The sequence below is a fragment of the Astatotilapia calliptera genome, chromosome 22, assembly GCF_900246225.1.
Source record: "Astatotilapia calliptera chromosome 22, fAstCal1.2, whole genome shotgun sequence".
NCBI classification, from domain to species: Eukaryota; Metazoa; Chordata; class Actinopteri; order Cichliformes; family Cichlidae; genus Astatotilapia; species Astatotilapia calliptera.
In genome coordinates this window covers 18,457,207-18,469,457 of record NC_039322.1, presented here as the reverse complement: position 1 = coordinate 18,469,457, position 12,251 = coordinate 18,457,207, and the positions used below count along the sequence as shown (strand labels likewise).

General features: G+C 41.6%; 1 protein-coding gene across 2 annotated transcripts in view; it reads right to left on the bottom strand.

Annotated features, from left to right (window-relative positions):
* Positions 1–12,251, bottom strand: part of cpne4b (copine IVb) — a 30,672-nt gene that overhangs the window by 3,616 nt on the left and 14,805 nt on the right. For both annotated transcript variants that reach the window (XM_026156321.1, XM_026156322.1), the window contains exons 4-15: positions 11,189–11,260; positions 10,807–10,881; positions 10,125–10,208; positions 9,940–10,029; positions 8,149–8,247; positions 7,773–7,859; positions 6,065–6,124; positions 5,837–5,970; positions 5,538–5,592; positions 5,252–5,303; positions 4,554–4,687; positions 3,903–4,139 (exon numbers count right to left, since the gene is read on the bottom strand). In XM_026156321.1, coding sequence (XP_026012106.1) covers positions 3,903–4,139; positions 4,554–4,687; positions 5,252–5,303; positions 5,538–5,592; positions 5,837–5,970; positions 6,065–6,124; positions 7,773–7,859; positions 8,149–8,247; positions 9,940–10,029; positions 10,125–10,208; positions 10,807–10,881; positions 11,189–11,260 — 1,179 coding nt within the window. The remainder of the gene's footprint in view (positions 1–3,902; positions 4,140–4,553; positions 4,688–5,251; positions 5,304–5,537; positions 5,593–5,836; positions 5,971–6,064; positions 6,125–7,772; positions 7,860–8,148; positions 8,248–9,939; positions 10,030–10,124; positions 10,209–10,806; positions 10,882–11,188; positions 11,261–12,251) is intronic.

Here is a 12,251-nt window from a genome sequence, read left to right as displayed (position 1 = left end):
TTCTCAGTTTGCACTTGCCTTTGCATATTATACTACATAAAATATAATTTAATATGAGAATTTTATATCCCCTCGCTTTTTTAAACCACATAAAGTGGGAGAGACGTCTGATTTTATTTGAAAGTTACTGTTGCAATCTGCATGCTATTTGAGATTAATTGCCATTTACCGTATATTTGTTTGAATACAGCAATATAACAGAACTATGAATTGAATTCATTTTCATTGGAATGAAGTGGAAATGTTTATTAACTATAATTTATTCAGAAGGAGGCACAGCTGCTGAGGTTCTGAAGCTTGTCTTCATGTGGGGATAATTAGTGATATCCCAAACAGTTTTTTTTTATTGCCATGATCCAAATCTTTTAGTATTAATGTGTCTTGAGACCAATTCAGTACTTACAGTGGGGCAAAAAAGTATTTAGTCAGCCACCGATTGTGCAAGTTCCCCCACTTCAAATGATGACAGAGGTCAGTAATTTGCACCAGAGGTACACTTCAACTGTGAGAGACAGAATGTGGAAAAAAAATCCATGAATTCACATGGTAGGATTTGTAAAGAATTTATTCGTAAATCAGGGTGGAAAATAAGTATTTGGTCACCTCAAACATGGAAAATCTCTGGCTCTCACAGACCTGTAACGTCTTCTGTAAGACGCTTTTCTGTCCCCCACTCGTTACCTGTATGAATGGCACCTGTTTGAACTCATCATCTGTATAAAAGACACCTGTCCACAGCCTCAAACAGTCAGACTGCAAACTCCGCCATGGCCAAGACCAAAGAGCTTTCGAAGGACACCAGGACAAGTATTGTAGACCTGCACCAGACTGGGAAGAGTGAATCTACAATAGGCAAGCAGCTTGGTGTGAAAAAATCAACTGTGGGAGCAATCATCAGAAAATGGAAGACATACAAGACCACTGATAATCTCCCACGATCTGGGGCTCCACGCAAGATCTCATCCCGTGGGGTCAAATGATCATGAGAACGGTGAGCAAAGATCCCAGAACCACACGGGGGGACCTGGTGAATGACCTGCAGAGAGCTGGGACCAAAGTAACAAAGGTCACCATCAGTAACACACTACAACGGCAGGGAATCAAATCCCGCAGTGCCAGACGTGTTCCGCTGCTGAAGCCAGTGCATGTCCAGGCCCGTCTGAAGTTTGCCAGAGAGCACATGGATGATACAGCAGAGGATTGGGAGAATGTCATGTGGTCAGATGAAACCAAAGTAGAACTTTTTGGTATAAACTCAACTCGTCGTGTTTGGAGGAAGAAGAATACTGAGTTACATCCCAAGAACACCATACCTACTGTGACGCATGGGAGTGGAAACATCATGCTATGGGGCTGTTTTTCTGCCAAGGGGACAGGACGACTGATCCGTGTTAAGGACAGAATGAATGGGGCCATGTATCGTGAGATTTTGAGCCAAAACCTCCTTCCATCAGTGAGAACTTTGAAGATGAAACGAGGCTGGGTCTTCCAACATGACAATGATCCAAAACACACCGCCCGGGCAACAAAGGAGTGGCTCCGTAAGAAGCATTTGAAAGTCCTGGAGTGGCCTAGCCAGTCTCCAGACCTCAACCCCATAGAAAATCTGTGGCGGGAGTTGAAAGTCCGTGTTGCTCGGCGACAGCCCCAAAACATCACTGCTCTCGAGAAGATCTGCATGGAGGAATGGGCCAAAATACCAGCTACTGTGTGTGCAAACCTGGTAAAGACCTATAGTAAACGTTTGACCTCTGTTATTGCCAACAAAGGTTATGTTACAAAGTATTGAGTTGTATTTTTGTTATTGACCAAATACTTATTTTCCACCCTGATTTACGAATAAATTCTTTACAAATCCTACCATGTGGATTCATGGATTTTTTTTTCACATTCTGTCTCTCACAGTTGAAGTGTACCTCTGGTGCAAATTACTGACCTCTGTCATCATTTTAGGTGGGGGAACTTGCACAATCGGTGGCTGACTAAATACTTTTTTGCCCCACTGTATATCTACTTTAAAAACATGCATATGTAGGTCAGTGACGTGACATGCATATTTCAGTATATATATGTATATATATATATATATATATATATATATATATATATATACATATATATACACACTCTTAATATGTTTAAATAAAATTTATAGAATTTATAACAATAAATTAATTAAATGTATTAACTAATAAAATAAAAATAAGTGACATTTCTTTCTGTTCGATCCTGTGTTCGATGAAATATGCCAGACTGTGCGAACCCTGGGATTTGAGAACAATAAAACTGGATGGTCAAAACAGTTTTACTTGTCTCATCAGCAAACTTTTGGTACCGGTAATTACGTATGCTAAGTGGCACTGTAGTGCAGAGGTTAACACATTTATCTAACACCCAGAGGAGGTACACATCCCTTGGAGGGTTAGGAAGAGAGGAAGGGCATCCAGTGTAAAAATGTGCCACATCAAATATGCGCATATTCAGTAGAAGATATTTATGTATTTGATTATTTCAACAGCTAAAAAGAAAATTCTGCCAGAGTTTAAACAACATTTTTTAAATCTTCTTAAAAGACTTAATTTTGAGTTTTAGATAGCATATTATATATATTATATTATATATTATTTAAATGCACTGGAAATGTATTGAACCCTAGACTCCCTGGATGGAATCTAGGGGCTGTAGTCTGTCATCGGGTGAGAGGGGTGTACTTCCTGGACAGGTAGCACAGTCTGTTGCAGCACAGTCAGAGACAAACAACCTACAGCCAGTTTAGAATCACCAATTAGCCTAACCCCAAGCATGTCTTTGAACTGTGGGAGGAAACCCATGCTGATGTGAGGAGAACATGTCTACAATCCACACAAAGGCCCCAGGATTCCAGGCCAGGACCTTCTTGCTGTGAGGTGAGCGGTAAACCGCTAAACATCGACGTGCCACCACTGAAATGTGTTTAAACTTAAAAGCTTTTATAGAATAAACTGTTACAAGTCATTAATTTAATACTGCATGTGACTTGACTGACCCGTATACCTCGCAATGTACAAAACAAAAACAAAAACAAATTAAAAAAAACATCAGTGCTTTAAATAGGCTCTCGTCAAAGCAACCGTTTTGACTTGAAATAGTCGGGATACACAGGTGTTACTAATCACATTAAGGCTCTGTGCCCAAATACAACAAAACTACCATTAATCTCATTAGTGCTTCCCTGCTGTTTCTTTTTCTAAATGTCTGCTGTAAAACAGCCCTATCATAATTAAGATCTTTTAGACACGAGGCATGAAATTGAATGGGACTTGTGGATAACTGAATGTTGGAGTAGTACAGCTGGATGAGCTGAGTGATAGTTATAGCCTTTTTAGTAGTGATCAAAACATCTTCCCTCCATGTCAGTAACCTCCTTAAATTTCCAGTGCTTTAATGTTGCTGAGAAAGCTTTAATGTGCTAAATCAGGGGCGTCAAACTCCAGTCCTCGAGGTTCGTTGTCCTCAAACTTTTACACGTGTCCCTGCTGCAACACACCTGAATAAAATTAGCAGTTCATTAGCAAGACTGTAGAACTTGACTGCATGCTGAGGTGGCAATTCAGCAATTTCATTCATGTTACATCAGCTCATGAGTGAATGAACATGGTGCAATAAAAATCCTTTTAGCAGTACAATTTTCCAAACACTTACATTTATACATGTATTTGAATTTACTTGACTAGGGTTGACTGCATGCCACCTCAGCATGGAGTCAAGTTGCCAATGACCTACTAATTTTATTCAGGAGTGCTGCAGCAGGGACACATGTAAAGGTTTGAGGACACCGGTCCTCGAGGACTGGAGTTTGACACCTGTGTACTAAATTAACCAGTCAGAGCTTTTTGACCAAAACCCTCTCAACCACCACCTACATGCTTAAAGTCCTTGAAAGGGACAAACTGGACGATGTCGCGGAGGACAGGCTCGCCCTTGGGCGAACGCAGAATCCCGTCGTCGCCGTCCAGGATCTGCATGTCTGTGAAGTCTGCGTTGCCCACACCAACAATGATGACAGACATGGGCAGGTGAGAGGCGTGCACGATGGCCTCTCGCGTGTCGGCCATGTCAGTGATGACGCCGTCCGTCAGGATCAGCAGGATGAAGTATTCCTGGTGAGACATAGGTAAAGGGGGTGAGGGGAAGGAGGGGTATTTGTGGGTGGAAGGGGGAGAAATGAAGAATACATGTTCAATTAAATTTGTGTTTTAAAAATGGCTTCTTGTCAGGGGCTAATTTGAATAAAACTCATTTTAATCCACCAGAGAGAAGCAGTAGGCATTAAGTCAGAGACGAATTTCTGCTCTAAAATTTATGACCAGAATTAAATTAATATCAATCGCTCCAAGTTCTTTTCAATTCATCTTTTTTTTCTTTTTTGATTCATCCTTTAATTTCTTTTTGTCTTTTTATTACTATTTGTCTTTTGCTTCTCTCCATGTGTGCCAGTGCAAACATCAACAGACACAATAACAAGACCAAATGAGTTTGGTTTTTTTCTCCATCTTTCTCTTTCTCTCGCTCACCATGGCTTCTTTGGTGTGCATTTCCTCTGAGGCAGAGGAGGCCACTTTCTGAATGATTGGAGCGATGTTGGTGGGCCCGTACAGCTGGATCTTAGGGAGGCAATTTTGATAGGCCTCCACCACACCTTGGATCCCTGCAACACACACACACACGTGGGTTGTTTTTTTGCCTGACCCTGGAGAGCCAAAAGTTCTCATACTTGTAAAAGCATCTGCTAAGATGAATCAGAGTCTGTGTATGTGACCGCACTGTGAGGTGACCGAGCATTTTGTGCAAAATATTCCCGTATTATCCTCACACACACACGCCGTCACGGCGGGAACGTCAGCTATGTGAAGAGAGGAGCACAGAAGCCCATTTCACACATACAGATTAGTGTTGTTTTTCTCTGTGTACACGAGCCTGAAATACTTCCAGCAGCATAGTGACAAACCTCCCAGCTGCGTGTGCGTCCGTGCGTGTTCGAACGCGTGCGTATGTCTGTGCATATTTGTGAGGAGCAAAAACAGGGTAAAAAAAAATCAGGGAAAAATATAAAGGGTGGAATATGGGACCGACAGCAAGGGAGATATGAGAGGCATGCAGGGGACTGCTTTGGTTGTGCATGCGAATGTTTGCGCGAGCCTGAGTAAGCGAAGTAGTGTGTGTATGTCTCTGTGTCCGTGTTTGGGGGAGGGGAAGGGTGTGGGTAGCTCACCTGCACATTCAGGATTGTCCTCATCAAAGTTCACAGCAAAATCGTGTGAAACCTTCAGGCAGGGCAGAAAAGACAAGGCCTTTTTACTGCCACAACACACCACTCACACTCAGCACGATGCATTCAGTCCAATTTACAGGTTGACAGATGTATTCCCCTTTCATGTTGATCAAAAGCAAGCTGAGCCTCCAAAAAGATCTCAAATCTAAATATAAATTCTCCAGACCCACCCCACCCACTCTGCCCTTTGCTTTTGCACACATGTGCATGCTCCCAAATGTCCTACCTTGAAGTCAGGGGGTATCAGAGCTCCAAATCCAAATGCAGGGAACATCTTATCACTGGAGAAAAAGAGACAGACATATTTCATTGGGAAAAAGAAATAAATATAAGGAAAAAAGAGAAGGGTAAAAATAATGGACAAAAGCTTTGTAAGGCTCATAAAGCAAAGGAAGAGGTTTTTTTCATGCTGACTTTTGTGGAAGGATTTGATTCTCAGAGGGAAAATCCAGAGTGTGTCTGTGTTTGGATGTGTGCCCTTGTGTCAGCATTAGGTGGAACGATGATTGATGGAGTGGATTCTACCTGTCATAGTCTTGGCATATCTCTCCTACAGCCACCAGTGCTTTGAGGTACTCATTGGGCTGGTAGGGGTGGATGTAGTGGAGGGAGCAGCTGTTTCTAGGATCTCCATTGGATGCTGTAAAATCTATCGCCACCTGAGATGGAAACATGTACGCTCACACAGCATGGACGGACACAAACAGGCACATTGATGTAAACATTAAAGAGATTACATTTGAGGGAACTTACTGTGAACTGAATCTGGCAGCCTCCCATGATGTAATCCAGGAAGGAATACATTTTAATAATCTGTCAGGAAAAAAAGAACCCATAATATTATTGATTACTAGTTTACTAATACTATTTATTTACTTTTCTAGTAATTTCTCCATTGGATTTACCCATTTTTATTTATTCATTTATTTATTTTCCATTTTTCCCACCCATTTTCCAGTTATTTCTTTTGTTTGTTTGTTTGTTTTTATTTATATTGAACTAGAAGCTTCTTATTAAAAATATGTAATGGGCCCTTTCCCTATATTAATGAACTGACAGCCCGATTATGACAGAAAGTGCTACCTACAGTCAGGTGATCACTACAGAAATTATTGGACATAATGCAGTCAGTGCTGTTAAATGGGAAAATAATTTTAAAAAATAAACAAATACATTTTATATACAAATATAGCAATTTCGATGACATTTGTCTGTATAGTTACAGTACTGTGCAAAAGTCAAAACCTGTCATGTCTATATATTTTGTTACAAGTAGCCAGATTTTCTTATGTGTTTCTCTCACACTTCTCCAGGCTTTTCAAAGAGGCATTAAAATCTGCATATGAACAGTAGCTAAAATTTTTGTCTTTAAAAAGTATGAAAAAAATCCAGCAAAGACCTGACCCAGGACCCAAGAAATGCATCTGGCCCTGTGGTTGATCCATCTAATGTTCACTTAGACCTCATCAGAAATGGTCTAAGTGGAAGGATCACTGCCAAGAAGCCAAACTTAAGGAAGCGAAATAGGGTGAAAAGGCTGAGTTATGCCAAATTACAAAAGAAGTAGATTGAAAATCAGTGGCAACAGGTTCAAGTGATGAATTCAGATTGGAAGGTTTTAGTTCAAGTAATCAGGCCAGGTGAGAGGTACAACAGTGAGTGTTTACAACCCTCTGTAAAACATGGAGGAGGCTCTTTCATGGCTCAAAATCCAAGGAATTATGAACACAGAAGAGTGCCATCAAAACATTTGATTGGTAACAGTTTTATTTTTCAGCATGACAATGATCCAAAACACACTGCTAATGCAGTAAAGGATACAAGGGTAGAAACACACAATAAAGCACCATCAGTTATGAACTGGCCTCCAGTGCCCAGACCTCAACATTACTGAAGCAGTGTGGGATCATCTTGACAGAGAACGGAATAAAAGGCAGTCAACATCCAAAGAAGAGCTTTGAAATGCCCTTCAAGAAGAAGAAGAAGAGCTATTCCTGAAGACTACTTAAAGAAATTACAAGAAAGCTTGTCTAAGAGAGTTCAGGCTGTGTTAAAGGAAAAAAAGATGGTCAAATATTGAATAGCACAAACTCTGCTTTTGCTTTATATGTGCATTTCCACGTAAATTTGCAAATTTCAATAAATTGCTCCTCACTTTTCCCGTTTTCCTAGCAAAATAAAATGTATTTATAGTCAGAAACACAATGATAATAAGGTTTGTGCATTTATCGTTCTTTTCTCTGTTTAATATAATTATAAAAAATAGTGTATTTAGGTCTATGAATATTAATGGGACAAAAGTAGCAATTAGAAGGCACGTCTTTTTTTCCACTGTTATCTCATGCTTTAAAAGTCAAACAATTAATCCCCCAAACAGTCAGTTGAGATTTAAATTAACAATGAAAATAACCATTTGTTGCACAAAAAAGAAGGAACGCAGACAGAAAAAGCTTTACCTTACCTTACAGTGGTTGAGAATGACAACACCAGAGTTTCTGTAATTCTTCTTCTTCATCTGATATTTAGGGTTGATGCATTCCCATTGGATCTAGGCGCACAGATACACACAATTAATGCAGATGGTATCAAGGGAGCACAGAAGGAATTTGCTTGACTCGTTATGTATTTGCTACATAATGATGCGAAGCTATTAAAAAGGAGCTCTGCTTTTATTTAAATGAGGATTATTTTGGATATGTGAATAAAAGCACTGACAGAGATGCAAATGGGCTCACAGTGCATAAATGAATTTATGGCCCTGAGTCAGTGAGTAAACATTACTTGTTTTATTCCTCTCGTGTGAGCATGTGCAGGAGCTCGAGCGCGCATTTTCTCACCTGTTTGCCCTCCTGCTCTACCCTCATCTCCTTAAACGTGGTATGAAACTCCCCGATGAAGTCATGTTTTCCATTGGAGTCCCAGTCCCAAACTGTGCACTGGAAGAGACACACACACGTTCACTCATTTAGAGCACAGCTGCAACACCGTTACCTAAACGAACACACACAGGCACTCGCAGGCATGCAGGGAAATGCCATGCTGAATGATTGATAAGGCGGTGTTGGTGGGGGGGGGCAACGGAGCGGTGAAATATTAATCTGAGGATGCTGAGAGGTACGCGGCTTAAGCGACAGCTTTACGCTTGTGTGTGTGTTTTTCGACATAATAGTTTGACTCGCTCTTGGGAGCTAGTAAGCAAGACAAATTGCCTCAATCAAGTGAGGGTCAGCGGGGCAAAGCTAAGCACATCATAAAGACTCAGTCCTTTCATTTCAAAGGATGGCACAAGGCTCTCATGTGTAGGCTGTCCTGCAAAGTCACTGCAATCAATGATATTCAAAAAGGTTTGTCAATAGACACATGTTAACACGGACTGAAAAAACTCGGGTCTTTTGTGAAGCTCTAATGCCTGTGAACGAGTCCTTCAGCGGTGCAGTTTTGCATTATAACCTCCTTGCATGAGGTCACCCCAGCAACTAGCGATCAGAAGCAATCCAGCAATGCTTGATTAAAAACAATGACTCACTGTAATCCCCTAATTTCCTGTCTCCCACTTAAGCTGTTCACAGTCCGCACCTAAAGCGTGCGTGCATGTTTGTGTGTGATCGTTTGCGGGCCGCATGCATGTTTGTGTTTGTGAAAGTAATTTGTGCGCGCGCGAGGTAGCGAGCGCTCGCTTTTGCAGCCTTGCTTCCACTTCAAACTGCTGAGAGCTGTGCTAGAGAGTAATGAAAACATTAAGAAGCTCTGTTCCATTCACTGAATACTAACTGTTTGACAAAGAGAGAGAGAGAGAGAGACCAGCGAAAGGACAGAAAGAAAAGTAAAGAGGTGGAGAAATGGGCTCCTTGCCGATTGCAAGTACAAAGGAAGAGACGGCGAGACACTGCAGAGGAGGGTTATGCATTTATGCATTGGTCAGTTAAGAGTCTGGTGAAAAGAAAGCACTTGTCTGAATAGAAATCTCTGCCCTGCCATTTCTCACTAAAGCTCTGACTGTTCGAAACAGGTAGCCCTGGAAACCATAGCCGACGGCGTGCGTGCGCGTGCGAGCCCTTTCTCCCGCTGTCAGGAGCCACGCAGAGTTAAGATACCTCTGAATATTTAATGAACAATCTCATGTTTATTCATGCCAAAGAATAACTGTTCTCTGCGAACGTGGCGGCCACTGCTTCCAAAAAGGCGAAGAGATCTCCTCTGACAAGTAAAGGCGAGAGTTTAAGATAGCCACTGAGCTCCTTAACGCCCATCTGACTTTTTAAATAGCACAATGATATCATAAAAACGCCTGACCTGAACTTAACTCCTGGAACTGAAAAGAGAAAGGGACAAAGGCTTTTTGTACGTGCCGCTGTCCTTTGCATTAATGTCATGTTTTGTATGTAGGTGAAAAAGGGTAAAACTACTTTATTTATTGTCATTTTAAGTTTTTGTCCGCATTTATTGAATGAATGGCATTTCTTTTTTTATGTTTTAAATAAATAAAATGCAGGCTGGTGATGATGCTGTGCAAGCACTCGGGTGCTGCTTGACTTCGGCCCTCTTAATGAGTCTTGCATTTTACTGGAGGAACTTAAATAGTTGCATTGCCACTATGATTGTTGCAGAAAAAATATTCCCAGACTCACCTTAAGCTCCCTGTCGTGGTCTCCACTGCAGAGTGTGTTTAAGGAAACTTTGAAGGATTTCCAAACTGGGCTCAGGTTGTTCATGACCGTCTGTGCACAATAAATACAAAGACAGTTCACGCTTGTTGTTTATTTCCAAACTAAAACAGCTGCCTACATCTCCACGGATGTGCGAGCGCAGTTACCTCGGTTCTGTGCACAAGCGACTCAGTGCCGTCATCATTTATTCTAAAAATCTCCAGGAAAGGGTCTGACTTGCTGAAGAAATCCTTCAGAGAGAAAACACGCATGTGAGGCATTCCCTCAGAACTCCCTTTGATCACCATAAATCATTCGAACACTAACAGAATCATTATTTCGCCCCTTTAAACTCCTTTTCTTCTTTGTTTCTTCCACCTGTCCCTTTCCTGTCCTCTCCAATTTATCCACCACTCCCATGCTTTCTTCCATCTTTTCCCCAGGGCACTACTTGTTTGGATTAGTCATCCATGTCTGTGTGTGTGTGTGTGTGTGTGTGTGTGTGTGTGTGTGTGTGTGTGTGTGTGTGTGTGTGTGTGTGTGTGTGTGTGTGTGTGTGTGTGTGTGCGCGCGCACATGTGCCGGCTGGAAAATTAATACAGTTATCGGTGTGTGTGGTTGGGGTGGTGAGATAAAAGAGGGTTATTGGGAAAGGGGGTGCCCACCTATCTCAGCAGGCCTCCTTTAATCAAGTCCCACAGCTCTGCCCACATACTTCTCCAAGCACACGCACACACAAACACACCAACCAGGCAGCATGCACACACAGACCCACATCTTCAGTATTAATTACCCTCATATCTTAAGGAAAACTTCAACATTTCTGAGTATTTTTGAAAGTGCACAAACCTTATCGTCCAGCTTACGTGCACTGAATGAGAGTTCAACGTAATCGTCATTTCCAGACAATTCCTCAGCTGTCACCTATACAGCGGGGCAGAGAGTGAAGGTGGAGAGGGAAGGTTGGGAGGCGAAAGGAGACAGACAGAGAGAGCGAGAGAGATCGACACGGAGATGTAAGAAGGAGGTGAGAGAAAATGAGATGGAAATGAGCTACAGCACAGATTGAACAGGCAACATCATCAAATTAATTATCTTCAGGGTGTCTGAGTGCACAGAGGTGGTGTGTGTGTGTGTGTGTGTGTGCGTGTCTAAGTGTGTGTGTGATTTTTGCATGTGTAGGAGTGTTTAACGTGGTTCGGTTGACTTTGGAACCCGTGCCATACCGTACCGTGATAGAAGACTTTCCAGCAGTGTTTCCCTGTTTGAGAAGAGCTTTAGTCAGTTTCCTCTGTGAAACAATCTGAAACAAAAAGAAAGAAAAAATCACCTCAGATGTTCCAGCCTCCACTTAGAGTTTGCATCTGTCTGGAGAACGCAAGTCAAATATTCACTCTACTCTACACTGACTTTAGTCTCTAAAAACTGAAACATCTGACTTTTTATCTGGCTGGCATTTATATTCTGCCTTTCCACTCGCTTTACACTATAACCCACATGTTCCAGTTTTCACACACACCCATACAGTTTGATTTATTACACATACGCACTCAGACGCCAGTGAATGTACCAGGGGCAATTTGGGACGCATCCACATGGAGACTAGAGGAGCTGGGGATTAAGCCAGCAAGCTTCTGATTATTGGATGACTTTCTCTACCGCCTGAACCACAGCTGCCCCATTTGGCACTAATATTATTAAACTGTCGATGTATTGTACATTAACTATTTTTTTTTGTTCATAGGCTTCACAAGGTTGTGCCACCATGTTGCTCCCCTTAAACCATAGTTATCAACTTAATCTGGCTATTTCATATAAATTTAGCCCTAAAAAATAACTTCACTGCTCAGGATCTCAGAGCATTTAAGAACAGGAGCAAAGTGACATCGAGCAAACCTCCAGGGTGTGGGGATGATTCACAACAGGACCAACATCTGGTGCAATAAATGAAAATGTTTAAAAAATTAAACGAAGTAACAAGATGAAAGGATTAAACTATGGTAATATGAATAGTATTCATGATTAAAATATTACAAGGTGGCAAAAGACATACTGTCGACCTGGGGTGACTGACTTTGCCAGCCAGTTCTGGAGCCTCCTGGGTGGTGCTCTGTCGCCGCTTCACTGCAAGTGGCAGTGATTGCTGCTTGCACTCTCCCAGACCAATTTATCCTTATTGTTATTTGCTGTGGTGAAGATGGCGATGATGGTGGTCGTAATACCAGCAGAAAATCTTATAGTAGTGTTATTTTGTCAAGGACTTTCAAAGGTACCACAATTTCTCCCTTTTTCTA